We start from the raw sequence: 18532 nt of genomic DNA, 5'->3' as shown, positions 1-18532 counted from the left end.
AAAAAAAAAAAAAAAAATGTTTTCTAGCCAGTACACACATTTCAAATGGGCAGTGAAATACATGTTTTAAACTATAAGCACACTTTTCTGTGATTGGAATAATTGTGTTCTCTAGTAGAAAACATAAGTAAAAGTATATTGAAAGTATGACAGGCCAATCTGGATAAATGTAGAATGAAGTTTCTTAGACCAAGTGGCTGACAGTGACAATATTGTGATTTCTAGAGGCTTCCATGGATACCAACAGGAACAGGGCAAAGGAATTTGGAAAGTAGTTTCTATGCTGCAGTAAAGCAAAGAGATCATTGAGAGAAAAAGGTGAGCTTTCTCTGTTCTTGTTGATCATCATGGTCCAGGAATGAGTTTTATGTAAGCTCACTTTATCGGACTATATTTTCAGGAATTAAATGAATGCATCTGTCAAATCACAAGAAGGTTTTCTTGGTGGGAGAAGTATAGCAAATCTAACTGCAATCCACACAAGCTCTCTCAACTTTTTCAATAAAACCGATTCTAGGCTCCAGAGCAGAAGAGTAAGTTATTTTTTCTCCCTTCAAACACCCAATCCTGGAAGCCCCCAGCCTGTAGTTGTCATAGGGACCCAGGAGGAGACATTCTGTTCATACTTCCTCCGACGGAACGGAATGCAAGTTCCTCCTTTCTCTTTTCCCACTCAGTTTTCCAATAGTGACCTCAACTCCAAGGCGCCGACTCCTCCAGTCTCCTGGGCTCTGGATCTTCTCCCTCAACATTCGTTTCCTCTCAGAGTTCGTACCCCAAGCCCCTTCGTCCGAATTCCATTACTCCCTCAGTACAGTTCTACCAGGCGATTCAGGTCCCTCTTCCTCTACATCCCCGCCCTGTCCACTCTGCCCAACCCCTGCCCCACGTCCCGCTCACACGGCCCGGCCCGGCCCGGCCAGCCCTCCTGCCCCAGACCGTTCAGGCTTCTCAGTCCCCAGGCCCCGGGGCTCCCACTTAGGCAAGCCGGGCTGCTCAGCTCAGCCACTCCTGCGTCTGGTTCTTTCCTCTGCTGCTTTTCCCAAGATCCATCCTCACGCAGACCCTCTCACCCTCGTGGGACGCGCCCGGAGGCCTTTTCACCCTTACCTTCCCAGTAATTGCTGGTTCCTGCCGCCATCTTTGTTGTCCAACGTCAGCCGGGATAGGGAAGCAGAGGCGCCGCAGGCCAGAAAGTCACCACCGCGCCTGTTTCCGCCTCGAGCGCCAGGGCCGATGGGATGCGAGCCTCCGCGGACACTGCCACCTGCTGATCAATTCGTTATCTTACAGCTTTTAAGTAGCGAGAGATCAAAAACTTCAGCTTTGGCTCCTGACGCTCCCTGAATGTCTTTCGTTCCCACTTTCTGCGCCCCAGTTCGCGGCTTATCCTTTCTCTCAGCAGGTGTCTACTTCACTGGAAGGAGAATCATCCTCAGGCAACTTTCTCAGTTTCCCTCACCTTATCTCTAATGTGTATCCTCAGGCAATTTCTTCCTGTCTCAGAGACAGAGACTCTCTTCCCAGAGCCGTTTTCTTCTTCCTCCCTCCCCGCCTGTGCTCCATCATCCAGGCTCTCTGGCATATGCACGCTTCTCGCCTGGGCTTTGCTTGTGTCTACAGTAGTTCTAGTTCCAGCCCTTTTTCCTTGCCAGCCACCGCATCTAGAGAGAGGGAGCTAACTGCGTCCACGTGCTCTCCGCCTGAGCGGAGGTTGAGGGCTGTCCAAACCCATACTTTATAGATACAGAAATTATCGCAGTCTGCTGGTACTGACATTTCACCTTTTCTAGTGAAGTGTAGAAACTTTAATTCCTGTAAAGTCCTTTCTCCTACTCATTTATAATATAGTTGTTTTTAAGTATTTCCTCTGCATTCATTGAGAGAACCACATTAGTCTAGGTTATAATATTTGCTTCAACTGCCAGGCGTAAGTTAGAGAATTCAAGGGAAGAGGAAAGCTTAGTTGATTTATGCATATTTTACTCTTCTCTCTTCCTAGTGTCCCAAGATTCCTTTTTTGTTTTTTATCGTTTCCTTTCTGTTTCAAGAATTTCCCTCCGCCATTTTTTTTTTTTTTTTTAAAGACTAGGTCAGCTGGTGACAAATTCCATTAGTTTTTTTCTTCATCTATGAATGTCTTGATTTCCCTTCATTCTTGGGGGATAGGATATTGTTGCCAGATATCGAATCTGGAGTTGACAATTTCTTTTTTCAACACTTGAAAAATGTGCCAATTCTGGCCTCCATAGTTTCAGGTAAGAAATTGGCTACCATTTGAATTGTTTTTCCACAGTAGCTAAAGTATCTTTTCTCTCTCGCTGCTTTCAAGAACTTTCCTTTACTTTTCAGAAGTTGTGATGTGCCTTGGCATAGATTTCTTTGGATTTATTCTGTTTGGGATATCCTCAGCTCCTTGATTCCTAGATTTATGTCTTGTGCCAAATCTGGGGGATTCTCAGCCGTTGTTTCTTCCAATACTTTTTCTATCTCATACTGTTTCTCTTCTTGTTCTGGGAGTCTGATGATGTGAATGTTAGATCTCATGTTAATGTCCCACATAGCTCTGAGGCTATGCTAATTTGTTTTCAGTCTATTTTCCATCATTCAGATTTGGTAATAAATGCTATTCTGTATTTGCTGACAGGAAAGTATGTCTTTCCTCTGTTCCCTGCATTCTGCCGTTGAGCCCATTTGTTGAGTTCATGTCAATTATTGCATTTTTTTATATCTAAAATTCTGTTCAGTTCCCCATTATATCTTCTGTTTCTTTGCTGAGACTCTTTTTTATCATTTGTTCTGTTTGTGATTGCTCACTGAAGTATTTTTATTATAGCTGCTTTAAAGTCCTTGTCGGATAATTCCAACATCTGTGTCATCTTGATGTTGGGGTCTGTGGTCTTTTTTTCATGCAAGTCGAAATTTTCTGGGCTATTGGAATGATGATTTTTAAAAATTGTATCCTGATGTTTTAGGTATTCGTTATGAGATTCTGGATCTTACGTAAGTCTTCTGTTTAAACAGACTTCCTCTGACACTAGGCTGGTGGGGGACATAGGGGAATGCTTGCTACTTCCAGATGGAAGTTCAGCCTCTCCCTTGGCCTTCATTGATTCCCTAGGCAAGAGGTGCCTTGTTGCTGCTCCCCATGTGGTCCCCACAGCCACCACGGCAGGGAGCCTCTTTACTGCTGTGCAATAGACAGGAAGTCCAAGTGGAGGGGTGGGGGATACTTCATTACAGCTGGTGAGTGTGGAAGCCTAGCCTCCTCGCTCAGCCTTTGCTGGCAAGGAGGGGTGAAGATAGGCCTCAGTTTTTTCTGTGGCATTTGCCTGGAGTGGTGAAATTATTATCTAAAAGTATTCTGTCTTGTTAGGACACCTGTTTCCTGGACCCTCATCTCGAGAGAGAAGGCTTTCCATTTTCCTTTGGGCTTTTCTTGTCTGTACCCTTTGGCATTTCTGGGTTGCCAGCCTCTCCAGCACCCATTATAGGACATAGGAAACAAAAGGGAAACCCAGCGAACTCACCTTCATGTTCTTTGCAACCCGAGATCCCTAGTGGGTCTGCCTTCTTCTTTCCACGTTTTTGAGTCTTTTAAAAAATATATATAATGTATGATTTTTTTTTTTTTTTTTTTTTCTTAGGGGGAATAATTGTTAGGTATTCTGTGTATTTTTTTATTTTTTTTTTTTTTTTTTTTTGAGATGGGTTTTGTTTTTGTTGCCCAGGCTGGAGTGCAATAGTGCAATCTTGGCTCACCACAATCTCCACCTCCCGGGTTCAAGCGATTCTTCTGCCTCAGCCTCCTGAGTAGCTAGAATGACAGGCATTTTTTATTTTCAGTAGAGACGGGGTTTCTCCATGTTGGTCTCGAACTCCTGACTTCAGGTGATCCGCCTGCCTCAGCCTCCTCCCAAAGTGCTGGGATTACAGGCGTGAGCCACCACACCCGGCCTGTCATCATTCTTTAAAAATTTCTGGTAACTGAGAAATCCATTCTTCCCATAGGATTGTTTCTATTTTTCTTGACCTTTCACAATTTAATCTTGTCTTTTGACAATAAGAACTTTTGATTGGATGCTGATTTTTTATAGTTAAAACTTTATATTAATCATTTGAGGATCTGGATGATGTTGTCTTTCTCCAGAAAGAATTTACTGTCTCTTCCCGCAGGCAGTTCAGGTAGGGGCAGATCAGCTTAATCCAGTATGGGGTGGAACTAATACCAGGAGGGATTCTGTGTTTGTTAAAATTGGTCTATTTCTGGTTAGCCCTTAATTCTAACATGTGGGCATTCAAGTTTTCTAACTGAAAGCTTGTTTACCAGTGCCCCTTCCTTGACAAGTGCTAACCTCATATTTTTCCCCCACCCAGTGATATTGCCTGAAACTTCTGCTTGGGCTCTCTGCCTCTTTCCTGGCCTCTCTTCTGTCACCTACGACTTGACAAAGGCCTGAAGGTGAAAGTTTTACTATCATGCTCACCTCTCAGCTCTTTTTGTTCCAGGATCTTGATCCTATAAGTCCTTCTTCCCTTCGTAGTTCATCCAATCCTTCAGTGTTTTTTTTTTTTTTTTTTTTTTTAAATAAAATGCCGCTTTTCTGATTGCTCTTGTTGAGAAGGTCCATCCGTTTCAAGCCAATGCATCCAGGGCTCGAAGTGGAACTAAATTTTATGATTTCTAATTTATCTGTAGATTATTTTGTATTTTCCACCTATATGATCACATCATCTGCTAATAATGGCAAATTCATTTCTTATCAATATTCATTCATATGTGCTATTTATATTTTCATGTTTCATGGCTGAGATCTATTCTGATATTAGAGCAAAGCTCAGGTATTAAATACTTTAGAAGGTATTTTTGTTGGCATGTTCAGGGAGAAGTTGTAAGTGCTCTGATTTTGCAGTTCTCATTTGACCAGCAGGACTCTACATTTTCCTCCTTTTCATCACCTAATTGTCTTTTGCTTCTTTTATTTTCATCACCTGATTGTCAAAGGGTGCTTCCCCATTTTTCATTTTTCCCTTCACTAGAAGCTCTTCTTTTCTTTTGAAACTATGTGTTTCAAAGACTGCCTCATTAAGTCACACCTGCTCCCTTTAGATTGTGCTCACTCTGAAGCCCCTTTCCTCTGGCTTGTGCTCAGATCTGCTTTGACACGTTTTTTAGATTGAGAGTTAGGTGGACCTAGTCTTCCTGACAATAATTTTAGACCAAGATTAGAACATTACTTCCTTTTTCTGGCGTCTCTCTCCTCTCTTCCCTGCAGTTTATCTCCATCTGACTTGGTTCCACAGAGCCTGTGGGATGCTGCTGGGATGGGCCTGTGAGAATCCATGTTGAGATGTGCTGGTTTTCCTCATCTTATTCAGTTTGAAGTTTCAAAATTCTCTGATTTCAAATTATGCTGAGAGAGTGGTTTCTGTATGCTTTTTCCTTCTTGTGCTTACATTATTTTGCAATGAAATATCAGGAGACAGGTAGCTAGGCTACCACTAATGTTTTCAACAACCTGGAAATTTGCTTTCATTCTTGAAAGGTATGTTCAATACAGAATTCTATGTTGGAAGTTATTTAATGTTTTCCTCAGCATTTTAAAAGTATGACTTCAATGTACTTTGGTTTCCATTGCTGATAGTGAGTCTAATTGCTAATCTCTTTTCTCTTTGTCTTTCTTGATCTGCAATTTCACTGATCTAAGTGTGGATGTTACTTTTTCTTGTTTGGATTAACTTTCTTTAATCTATGGGTTGCTTTTTTTTTTTTTTTTATCAGTTTGGGGAAAATTCTGTCATTGTCTCTTAGTTTCCTATGCTCCATTCTTTTTCTCTCCTCTAAAACTGTGGTTATCAAACATATAGTATTAGTCATTTGTTAAATCCACATTTTAACCCTCTCCTTTCTATTTCTACCTTTTTGTCTCTGTGCTACATAAGAATTTCTACAGATCTGTCATCTAATTACTTCTCTGTGCCCAATCTGCCATTCCAACTATATCCATTTTAGTTTCTGTACTTTCATTTCCAGAAGTTCTGCTACTATTTTAAAGATCCTTGTGATAGTCTCAGATGTATCTTTTATTTGAAAACAATAATTATATTTTATAGTGTTTAATAATATAAACATCTGAAACCTGTATAAAACTTTTTCTGTGCTTTTTTCACTTGTGAAAAATTGTGAGGTCTTTTCCACCTCTAGGAGGGACCACCTTCCACTAGATTCCAGTTGAATTTGGTCACCTCGAAGCAGTGCCACATAGCTTGACACCTGGACCACCCAAACTGTGTGCATAGCTGCCTAGGTTCTAGACATCCTATTTCCTATGCCCAGGCCCTCTTTCCAATGTGTTCCATTCACATTCTGCTAAGTAGAAAACTGTATAATCCTTCCTCTTTTGCCCTCCCAAAACTCACATCTTCCAAATCAAAATCCAGGAGTCAACTCTGTATTACCTCTGCTACTTTTCCGTAAATGTAAAATTATTATTTTTTAAAATCTAGCAGTCCTGCATGTTAGTCATTACTATAGCTTCCCACTCCCTTTCTCTCCTATTCCCTCTCTTTAGGATCAGTGCTTTTGACGTTAGATCAAAAGCCTGTTTAAGTCTTGAAAAACTCTGCTAGGAGCCATATGTACATAATAAATAATCATAAATACTAGAATAACCTCAAATATTTGAAATTAGCAATCTAGACTTCCCCTATGACTCCCTCACTTGGGCTCAATCGCAATGGCAATCACAGAATATAATCCATGTTATCATAGCAATTTCTATTTAATCCGTACTCTATTTCCTCCGTGTTCCATCTTGTTTCTCCACTTGCTGATTTTCCACCTACAGTTTGACTTTATCACTGCCTCTTCATATTGCTTCTAACTGAATCAATAAATTATCTTGCTGAATTTGAGATATCCATCTCAATATACTTCCACTTCCAATTACCATACCTTCAATCTTATCAAGTAATTCTCATCCTTTTTTTCTTCAGTCTTCCAGGTTGTCCTAAACGTCAACACCTTACTACCCCATATAGGCCAAACTGTCTCATTCTTGCTCACCTTGTCTGCATTTGTTTACACACAGTAATTAGGGAAGAGGATTATTTGGCCTCAACCAAAAGGCCAAAGAAATAACATGTTTGCTTTTAATATTCTACCAATGTAGGTGAAAATTGTGATATTAAAGTTAAAATTGGGGGCCGGGTGCCGTGGCTAACGCCTGTGCTCCCAGCAATTTGGTAGGCCAAGGTGAGAGGATCTCTTGGGGTCAGGAGTTCCAGACCAGCCTGGCCAACATGGCAAAACACTGTCTCTACTAAAAATACAAAAATTAGCCAGGTGTGATGGCGAGCGCCTGTAATCCCAGCTACTTGGGAGGCTGAGGCAGGAGAATCGCTTGAACCGGGGAGATAAAGGTTGTGGTGAACTGAGATCACGCCATTATACTTCCAGCCTGGGAGACAGAGTAAGACTCCGTCTCAAAAATAAATAAATAAAATAAATTTATAAATAAAGTTAAAATTGGGCTTTATCTACTGATTTTATTGCTTTTAAGTTGTGGGTAATAATTAATAGTGTATTTATCTGAGGTCTGCAATAAACAGCATAGAATCAGTTGACATTCTAAGTGAGAGTAAGACATGAAGACTGACACAATGGCACTTATTCATAATTGAGTACTATTAGCATTGACAGTCATGTTTACTTTGTTGAGAACAATCAGCTATTAGAAATCTGAAAAACTGAACATAATGACTAGATTACTGTTTATGAAACAAACCAAAAGGGTTCTTGATTCAGGTATAAGAAAACTAAGAAAATTCAGGAAAATATTTCAAACATTGAAAGAAAAAGAACCGTTATCACTATTCACACTTCCTGTAGCAGTTAAGTAAGGCTGTTTTCACTAACAAAGCATAAATACAACTTAATTTCATTTAAAAACAAATATAAAGCATTTTGGCATAAAACTTTACTGCCATGCTTTAGACAATCGATTGAACCACATAACAAATATTTTTTTTTTTTTGGAATTTGTGTCTCAGAATTTCTTATAAATTAAAAAGATCATCTATAAACAGACCTTTGTTTATACATTTGATAAAGTAACTTTCTTTCAAAGGAGTAAGAAGACAGCATATGAAGGAAAATGATGCTGGTTATCATGAGCATTCATTTCCAAGCCAGATATGATGTTGGGCCGTTTGATAACATTATTTTGTTTAACTTTCCACTGCAATCCTATGAAGGATTATTCCTTAACCAGTAGAGAAACCGAGGCTCAGAGAATGTCAAGAAACTTGTACAAGGTTACATCGGAAGCAAGTAGCAGAGCCAAGAATCAATCACAGATTGGTCCAACTCCAAAGTCCATGCTCAAACCTCTATGCTTTATTTCCTTTACAGCAGAGACTTTTAGATGAACCAATCACTACTGAAGTATAACTTATCTCCATTTCTGTTTCTCTGGTTTGGGTTATGAGTTCTTTGTCAGCAGAGTCTGTTTTTTATATAACTTTGCTTTCCCAGTTCCTATTAGGGTAGCAGTAACACATTGTTGCTGAATGAAAATGGGATATTGAATTCATCTTCACTGTGCCTAAAAGTGCCAGGACACATTATTCTAACTGGGCCTCACCTGGAAAAAGGACCAAATTTTTAATGAGCAAGTTTAAAATGGGTACATAAAATCTTTCAATGACCAGTTTTGTGTTGTTATTGTGAAATGATTGAACATATGTAACAATCTAGCCAAGCTACAAACAGAAAATTGTGGCTACCATATAATGTGATCTCAGAAACGAAGCCTTCTTTTGAGTCAATTCATAAATACAGAAACATTCCATAGGTGATACCCTGTATTCTGGTACATATTTTTCCCCTAGTACAGGTAGAAAACGATTTTTTTCTATTTTCCCCCAGTGTAGGTAGAAAAATTAAATAACTTTCAAACTGGACCTATAACTTTTTCTGGATTATTCCATCTGAAAAAAAGATTATGAGACAAAACACAAAGAAAGACAAACATCATAAAATAACTTTTATACAGGATTAGTAGATCTGTTTACATATAAAAAACAGAAAGGACCTCATTACAGTTAGATTTCACATAAATTACACATTGACTTTTAAAAACTACTATGCAACTTCATTTAAAGTCCCTTTTAAAAATTTCATTTTGAAGGCACAGTGCATGACATAAACCAAAGACTGAAGCACTTGAGATGAATGGGTGTTGGGCACTTCATTATAAACAGCTGTAGATTGCTCTAGAACCGGGAGTATCACTAGAAAAATCGGAGAGGTGAAAAGTTGATATTTAATCTGAGCATTAAAAAATACCATTATGTCATACCTCCAGAAAATCTGTAGCATGGCCGCATGGAAGGTAGTTAGTACACTCATGTTGCGCCTTTTATAAAAATCATAATCATACATATATATTTACATAATTTATATCCAACTGCCTCAAAATGGTAACCTACTTTCAAATTTCATAATGTATTCTCTCAAATCAAAATCAATCAGGACAATATTCTAAAAATCAAGTGGAATAATTAATGAATTATTGCTAAAAATAGGATAAATGGGTATTGGGAGAGATTTCTTCATGAACTAGAAATCCAAGTTCAGTTGACATTAACCAAAGACTCCAATCATCCCTCCAAAATTTTAGTTAAAACAAATCAGAAACCTAAAGAGTTATTTAAAAAGTTGCTATGGAAAATCACTGAACATCAATTATAGTGGAACTTTTAGCAATAACAATAAAGCAAAAATATAGTGGAAATGCTGGATTGTCACTGTTAAAACAATTCTGCAAGAAAACCGTAACGTAGGGCACTATTACAGCATTCACTACAAGAAGCTTTTCACAAAGCAGGAACAAAACCTGGCACAAGCACATTTCTGGCAACAACAAGATAAAACTATTTTTAATGTTGAAAATAAATGGAAATGGAGGAGCAGGTCATGGTTACTGAGTAACCTGGTGTTAGCTCAGAAACACAATAAGCTCAGAATAAACACTACCTTTTATTTATTTGTTGACTCATAATTAATTTTAAATTCAATAGTCATTAATTCAGCAAATCCCACTCAAGTAAAAGTTACCAAAGATTAAGCAATCAATCACACTGGGCCAAATATACAATATGTTTCTTTTCTGGAAGATGACAAAGTTCCAAAGCAAATCCCTTCAATGAGCATTGCAAGCATTCCTCAACTTGATAGGGTCCCACTCACTACCCAAATGTTCAGCAAAATGCATCAGAACCAAAGGGTTTTTCTTTCTGAAATGACGTGGGCACATCTTACTGAACTACATAATCAATACAAGTACATGTACACAGGTAGACACTTTGAACATTACCTACTCGATCACTTTGCTTTTATTAATGAGCAGGGAAGGAAGAAGGCTTACAAACTGATCACCAGGACAAAACCCATGCCTTGTGAGTAAAGAAAGGCACAACTTAGATTTGGGTAAAGTTCTTAATACTATGATACTTACTTGCCTCCATAACTCCAAGTGAATTAAAAGTCTCTCAGAGAAACACTGAAGAAATGCATTCCCCATCCCATATGGCTTCAGTGAATGCCGTAAGCAGTTAATATGTTCTAATATTAGATTAGATCCACAAATAAAAGACATGTCAGGGCTGAGAATATAGTCTTAGTAGTCAGGGATCCTATACATTCACGCTTCTAGGTAACACAAGCTGGGAAAGTCTTGTTTTCCAGCTAACTGCGTTATTTAAAAGTTCATTGAAGATCAAGATTTATCACAGAATTTGGTTTTTCTTTCAGGAAATTTTACTAAAATAACTATTTGTACGTTCATTTCTTCAAAAATTTTACACATGCTTAAAAGGCATGGCCTCGAGCCACTGAGATGTACAGTTAAAGACATTTGATCCAAGAAAGAAGTAAATGTAAAAGGTATCCTCTAGCGAAGACCAATGATAACAAAGCAAAGCCTCTCACATTAACTTTGCTTCATTTGCTGTAATGTCCCAAGCAGGGCCAGCCACTTTTAGGCCCCTTGTTGGTTTCCTGACTGTACTTTAAAAAATAAAGCTGAAAAAGAGCAATATACCACCATCCTTAAAGAAAACATAGAGATTATTAGAAGAAATTAATCATGTATATTCATTAACTATTAGCATCCCACAAGCTCTGTTCCATGTATGAGGTGGCAGAATTTACAGTTGCTAATACCAGAATGGCTTAACCTTGAACCACTGATTTATCACAGATACTTATTAACAAATATCATGACCTCATTATTCTTGCTAAACAAAATCTTTTTTTATAAAGCCACTTTGAATGCATTCCTCACAAAATCTGATTGAATGACCTAGGTAGGTAGTAAACCACTCCACATGAAGGCTTTAGGATAACTGATACATTAATGGATATAGAATACAATTTGAGAAGATGAGAGCAAGTTTTTTGATCCCCTGATTTAGTATAAGTTCAGCAGCAACTTGGTCATTAAAACATTCAAAGGTATTAAACCATTAGATCATTGGTAAGATGCATACTTACAAAAAGCATCATTTCCATTGCATGATAAGACAGACACAATAAAATGCAAATCTTTCAGGTCTTGCCTGATTGGCAGTGAAGATGACACTTTCACACCACAGTGTTTTATCACTCAGCAGTCATAGTTTACATTTTTTTTCAATGGAGGGAGCTATCTTAAAAGCGTTTGACTGAACTTTCAGCAATATTGGTTGATCAAAAAGAGACTGTCAAATGAAACATTAGGACAAAGAACCAAATTACTCCCAGAGGCCTATGTGAACAAGACCAGCCACGCAATTTCAATAATAGTATGCTATTACAGGGTACAGGCTTGGGCTGGAGCATGAAGTATAGATATTTTGTGTTCAAATACAGGTTAAGAATGTGCAAGTAGGTCTCTTCCACGTTTCTAGATATTTTTAGTAGAATTCAGATCTTGTAGATGGCTGGGTCATCTGAAAACCATGTGTGCAACCTAGAAAAAGGTTCCAATTTAGGCAATATTAAAGAATCAGGCATTCCTAGAATAAGCTAGTGCTTCACAGATAAAAGCAGCAGCACCTGTGGGTTTTTACCAAGTTAAAAGATAGGCAACATGAGTTTTAGCTTTTGCTAGATCTATCTCTCAGCTTCACTGAAGTGGACATTTAGATCTTTCACAACAAAGTCAGTAAGCTCTCCCTTAAAATGGGCTATCCAGAAGTTTGCTAAACCTTAAAAGAGAGGTAGTGAAATCCTGCTTACAGCATAGTCTACCAGTTCCAATCTAGCCTTGGAATAGGTAGAAAGCTAAATGGAGAAGCCCATTTATTCATTTCCTACTGTTATATGTGTTTAAAAATCAATTCAACCTCCATTAAACCTGAATAAGAGAAACTCCAGCTATTTAACAACTAGAGAAAAGTACTCCTCAGTAGGTTGAAAAAACCTTGAGTTTTTAAAGCTTTATGTCGATTCTGACTGCTGTCCCTGCCTTAATGTTTCTGGATTCTTTTGGGCATTTAAAACAAAGAAAAATACTAAAGCCACTAGTAAACACCTGATGTGCAAAATACAACATCCCCTAGTTGGCTTTATGCCATTATTACATAAGCTCCAAATAGCTCATCTTAAATTAAAAAGAAAAACAAAGTGGCCATTCCATCTCTGCTGCATAAATAGAAATCAGATTTTGTTTTTTAAGGTTAAGAGTACTTTAAGGAAGGGAAGTTCAAAACTGCCAGTGAAATTCACAGAGAATACAAATTTAGCAATTTAACTTCCCAAAGCTCTTTGAAGAAGCAAGAGAGTCTCTCTTCTTAATGGAGTGTTCGCCCAAGAGGAACTCTAATTTTCCTTGGTACATATGCTAGGAGATATGCAAAATGTGTTTTTCAGTGTTTGCTAGAATATAATGTTTCCTCTTCAGTGTCTGTTTCATCCTGGAACTCATGGCTTAGGAGGGACTTCTTGGAGCCAGTTGACATCATACGAATTTCATCTTCATACTCATCATGATGCTGCCTGAGCCGATGAAAGCCATCCTTGTGTCTATTAGACTTGATTGAGCAGATGCACCAAATAATGCAAGCTGTTAGGATCAATGCGGACATAGTAGCACCTGACAAACAAAAACCATCATGTGGGTGATATTGTACTTTAAGGATATGAACAAGCAGCTGCTTACAATGGAACTTTTAACAATATACCCCTCATTTATTTTATTTCTATTTCATGCACTTAAGAACAACATTTTATTATTATAGAAGTAGTATATGTACAATATACAAAATTTAAAAATACAGATAAGCAAAACTATCAAAAGCCAAAACCAAAAAACCTCCTATCTTTACATTTCCATTACCCAGAGATCATTTTTAATTACCAGATGTTTTGTGTGTGTGTGATCCTCCCACCTTAGCCTCCTGAGTACACCACCACATGGTGGGACATTACAGCGAATGAAACAAAGTTAATAGAAAAAATGACTAACTTTTTCTATTTTTGGTAGAGATGGGGTTTCACCATGTTGCCCAGGCTAGTCTAGAACTCTTGACCTCAAGTGATCCGCCTACCTCAGCCTCCCAAAGTGCTGGGATTACAAGGAGGAGCCATCATGCCTGGCCCCAGATCTTTCTTTACGCATGTACATGTACATTATATTGTGTCTACTGTTCTGCAACCTGGTTTTTATGACTTCTATTCTACTTTCCAAGTACATTTTCATTTCATCCAAATCTCCTCATTTATTTTAAATTTGTATATAAGATTACCAAAATAAAAGTGTTAGAAACTAAAAATAATAAAATAATAAAAATTAAGTTCACAATAGCTAATGGGTGGCAGAGCCAGATTTAAACCATGGCTGAATTCTAGCTCCTGTTTTTAACTAGTAAGTTATTCACACATTTATCTGAGGCAAACTAAGAACTCTTTAAACACATCACACAGGATCTATGACTGGGCCATGTTTCCAATATACTACTTTCTCTCTACAAAGGGGCTCTCTCACAGGCACCCTATAATAAAACTTCTGCCTCACCCAAGTTGCACTTAGAAATAAACTAAGGCTCTTTGTATCAAATAGATACAGTATAGCAGAGTATTCATTTTACCCCATATTTTTTCTTCCTAACCTTTCAGTAATCCAAGCAATGACATGAATGAGCTCCAGGGAAAACAAACATTTCCTCTTTCCTCTTTTCTGATCTTGAAAAATCAGTACTAATATAAGTCAAAGTCCTAGGAACTTATGACTTTAATATAAAGCAAATCATTCATTCATTCAACTACTCTTCATTAAGTTCCACTGTGTGCTAACCATTGTTCTGGGCTCTGAGGATGCAGGTAGATTTCTCACTCTATCAGAACTTATGTTTTAGTGGGAGAGATTGAATTTAGACAAATAAATGAACAAATATATGATATAATGTTAGCTAGTAACAAGTGCTATAATGGAAAAAAGTAGGGTAGAGAGAGTGACAGGGGTAGCTAGGGTGATAAGACAAGGCCTCTCTGTGGAGGTGACATTTGAGTATAGACCTGAAGAAAGAGAGGGGCAAGCCATGAGAACATGTGGGAGAACAGAGGTCCAGGAAAATCACATTTAGATAAGAAGACATTAGAAGACAAGTGATTAGTTTCAGAATTATGGAGGTGATCCACTCTCAGATTGAATGTCAAGATTGTTTTTAACTTTTACTACTAAAAATCAAGATGTCTTTACCTGATACAGTTACCACAAGCTCCCTTGGCAAACCAAATATCCGGTTATCTGTGTCAAAGACTATCACCACAGAACTAGCTGCATCATGATGCACAAAGACCTAGAAGGGGAAAGGGTAAGAATCATGACAAAATCTGCTTAAGGTGTACTATATCCCTGCTACATTCTTAGGGGCCATATAGCAAACTAAGCAGATGATGCATTGCCATCTAAAGTATACAAAATGCTAGAAAATTTTCCCTTTTTGTTGACAAGGGGTATAAGGATAACAAGATATAATAATCAATAGGCAGTCACACTGTTAATTTTTTTATTCCCCTCAAGATTTCTAACAAGAGTTTCAAAATAAAATAGAAGTATTATTAAGAATAAAAAATTTACATGATAGTACTCAATTTGAGTTTCTTACCTGTGAATGTTGTTGCTGGTACCCATCAGCAATGGCATTGATGTTATGGACACCTGGCGCTAAGAGTACATGGAAATAACCTCCTTCTTTTGTGTGTACCTTTATTCCTTCATTAAGTACAATGACTGCTTTAGAGATGGGCTTTCCAGTCTTATCTTTAACAAATCCATGAACTCCCTTGTGAACCTGAAAAAAATGTTTAAAATATAAATCTACGTTGTTATAATGCCCGACATTCTAAAGGCATAGCCCGAGGCGTGACCAAACCAAGCAACCAACCAACCAACCAAACAAACAAACAAACAAAATCAAACAAAAACCACACACAAACAAACACAAAACTCTTTATGGCCTGCTTATTCTCTTCCCTTCCTACTGACTCTGACCTTGTTTGCCATTGATTCAATGTTCAGGGTCACAGAGCTGGATATAAAAAAGAACTCTGACATGTCACAGCCTAAAGCATTAGAACTCAATCTTCTAATGCCTTGAATGATTTCCTTCCCACCATGGTATACTGACTCCAGTAACTCTCTAATATTCAAATTAAAGAACCTGCAGCATCTTGCAAGGTCAAATTACCTAAATTATAGCAGGTTCCAAATATGTGAATAAATGGCATCTATTTAGGAAACATAAAATGACCAAAACTCTTCTTTCTATATACATTTAAAATAAATAATATAAATTTTTGGTAAAAGACAATGTTTTGATAAAGGTTTTCACTGAACATATGCCTGGGAATTTGCTCCTAGTTAAAAGGAAAAGACTCACCTCCACTAACATACTAAGAAGAGATCTCTTATTGTCTGCCCACAAGGAAGGAAGCTGTGCAGCACTAGGAAAGTAGCAGCAGCTTGTGTATACTGTGATTTCTGGACAATGGCCATAGGTGACGCTATAATCCTAGAATAAAAAGTTCAAAATCAAATGTGTGAAAATTAATAAGTAAAAGAAAGAATGAGGCTCTGTAATACAACAAATGGAATAAGTGAAATAAAAAGAAAACCTAGGTGACGTAAACAAAGAATCTGTAAAGCATTTTATGACAAATATAAATAAACCTCTCTATATTATAATCAGTCACAAACTCTATGAGCACCCTTGAGGACAGGGGGTTTGTCGAATTCACTGTCCTATCTTCACTGCTTCCCACACTGCCCAGTAGTGCCCGGTAGATGGGGTTTATTTGGGTTTGCTGAAGAAATGAATGAATGAGTACATGCAGAAGAGGGTCAGCTTCTCTCTAAACCCAGAAACGTCACAGTTGTTCTCGGAACTCTGGAGAGAATGATTATCAGCCTTCTGATACCCTCAACCTGGACCCCTGCTGGTAACAATATCCACTCCCTGCAAATACAGCATTTTTCAAGGCACAGGAACTGCCTGTGCAGACAGGTTTAAAAACCCAACTTACTACCTTTTCCCAAAATCTGTTCTTTTTCCTCAGTTAATGGTGTTAACTCATTTTCTCACATAGCCATGAAACAAACCTCTTGTCTTTGACTTCTCTATCTCACTATCATCCCTAATTTGCTGACTCCTGTTGATTCTACCTGTATGGAATCTCTAAAATGTCATCTTTGACTCTACTCTCCTTGCCACTAGCATAATCTAGGCCCTCATTACTTTTTGTCTAGACAATTCCGATCCAGTCTCCCTGTACCAGTCTCTCCTTCCTCCAAACTATCTTAACTAATTATTTAGAGATTAGTTTTCCCATAGCATAGCTCAGATCATGCCAATATTGTTATTCCTGCTCAAAACTTCATAGCTTCCCATTTTTTTTTTTTTTTTTTTTTTTTGAGACGGAGTTTCACTCATGTTACCCAGGTTGGAGTGCAATGGCGCGATCTTGGCTCACTGCAACCTCCGCCTCCTGGGTTCAGGCAATTCTCCTGCCTCAGCCTCCTGAGTAGCTGGGATTACAGGCACGCACCACCATGCCCAGCTAATTTTTTGTATTTTTAGTAGAGACGGGGTTTCACCATGTTGACCAGGATGGTCTCGATCTCTTGACCTCGTGATCCACCTGCCTCGGCCTCCCAAAGTGCTGGGATTACAGGCTTGAGCCACCACGCCCGGCCGCTTCCCATTTTTAAAACAAAACATTCAAAACAACAAGCACTCTTTCCATTCTTAACCTGCAGCTCTGAATTACACCCCATATTCTAACTAAATTAGACTGTAGCTAGGTACTGCTTCTTCTTTCTGGAATGTTCTGCTTCAGCGTCTCTGCACCCTAACTGCTATCTCCTCTATAGAGAAAAGGCTGTGTCTCTGACTAGATATAATCTTTTGTGTCTTTAATTTCTCATGGCTTGTTGAGAGTTGCTCTCTTCTAGATCAAATCAATTATGTAACACAGTTAATTCGTACAATAGGCCAGACAATATATTTTATTTATTACTAATACAGCAAAGTGCCTCCCAGTATAGTAAGTTCTGAGCAAATAAAGGAGGGAAAACAGGCAGAAATGGGAATGAAGTTAATTTTCTAGTTGCACATGTGAATAAAATGATCAGCCAACCACCCATCTGCTAACAACTCCTACCTCATTTGATGTGGATGGACAATGCTGTCAGAAATTAAAGAAGACCTAAATAAACGGAAAGGAGGACAATATTGTAGAGATGTCAATACTACCCTAAGTAACCTACAGTTTCAACACAACCCCTAACAAAATTCCAACATCGCTTTTCTCAGAAAAAGAAAAGCCAGTGCTCAAATGCAAACAGAATGACAAAGGGGCCCTGAATAGCCAAAACCATCTTTAAAAACAATAAAGCTGGAGGACTCACATGTTCCAACTTTACAACTTACTACAACAAACCTACATTAATCAAAACAGTGATACTGGCATAAAGGCAAACATGTAGACAAATGGATAGAATTGAGAGTCCAGAAATAAAGCCACACATCTAAGGTAAACTCATTTTTGACAAGGGTACCAAAACCATTCAATGGGGAAAGAATAGTCTTTCAACAAACAGTGCTGGGACAACTGAATTTCTATACACAAACAGATGGAGTTGAACTCCTACTTCATACCACATCAAAATAAACTGTATCAATGACTGAAATATGACAGCTAGATCCATTAAACTCTTTTTTTTTTTTAGACAGGTCTCACTCTGCCACCCAGACTGAAGTGCAGTGCCGAGATCTTGGCTCAACACAACCTCCCCCTCCCAGGCTCAAGCGATTCTCCCGTCTCAGCCTCCAGAGTAGCTGGGATTACAGGCACACAGCACTACAGCCTGGCTAACGTCTGTATTTTTAGTAGAGACAGGGTTTCACCATGTTGGCCAGGCTGGTCTTGAACTCCTGATCTCAAATGATCCACCCACATTGGCCTCCCAAAGTGCTGGGATTACAG

General features: G+C 38.4%; 2 protein-coding genes across 6 annotated transcripts in view; both read right to left on the bottom strand.

The window, feature by feature from the left end:
- Positions 1 to 1217, bottom strand: part of GOSR1 (golgi SNAP receptor complex member 1) — a 38392-nt gene extending 37175 nt beyond the window's left edge. For 3 of the 4 annotated variants that reach the window (XM_017542037.2, XM_017542039.2, XM_017542040.2), the window contains exon 1: positions 1111 to 1217. In XM_017542037.2, the coding sequence (XP_017397526.1) occupies positions 1111 to 1141 (31 nt within the window). In that variant the 5' untranslated portion in view covers positions 1142 to 1217. Of the gene's footprint in view, positions 1 to 1073 lie in introns of all 4 variants that reach the window. The other variant, XM_017542041.2, reaches the window with a different exon arrangement.
- Positions 1218 to 8378: 7161 nt separating this feature from the next.
- Positions 8379 to 18532, bottom strand: part of CPD (carboxypeptidase D) — a 72300-nt gene continuing 62146 nt past the window's right edge. For both annotated transcript variants that reach the window (XM_017542036.2, XM_017542035.2), the window contains exons 18-21: positions 15928 to 16059; positions 15154 to 15339; positions 14745 to 14844; positions 8379 to 13139 (exon numbers count right to left, since the gene is read on the bottom strand). In XM_017542036.2, the coding sequence (XP_017397525.1) occupies positions 12913 to 13139; positions 14745 to 14844; positions 15154 to 15339; positions 15928 to 16059 (645 nt within the window). In that variant the 3' untranslated portion in view covers positions 8379 to 12912. The remainder of the gene's footprint in view (positions 13140 to 14744; positions 14845 to 15153; positions 15340 to 15927; positions 16060 to 18532) is intronic.

Source organism: Cebus imitator, unplaced genomic scaffold (genome assembly GCF_001604975.1).
Source record: "Cebus imitator isolate Cc_AM_T3 unplaced genomic scaffold, Cebus_imitator-1.0 Scaffold140, whole genome shotgun sequence".
Taxonomy (NCBI): domain Eukaryota; kingdom Metazoa; phylum Chordata; class Mammalia; order Primates; family Cebidae; genus Cebus; species Cebus imitator.
This window is presented reverse-complemented; position numbering and strand designations above follow the sequence as displayed.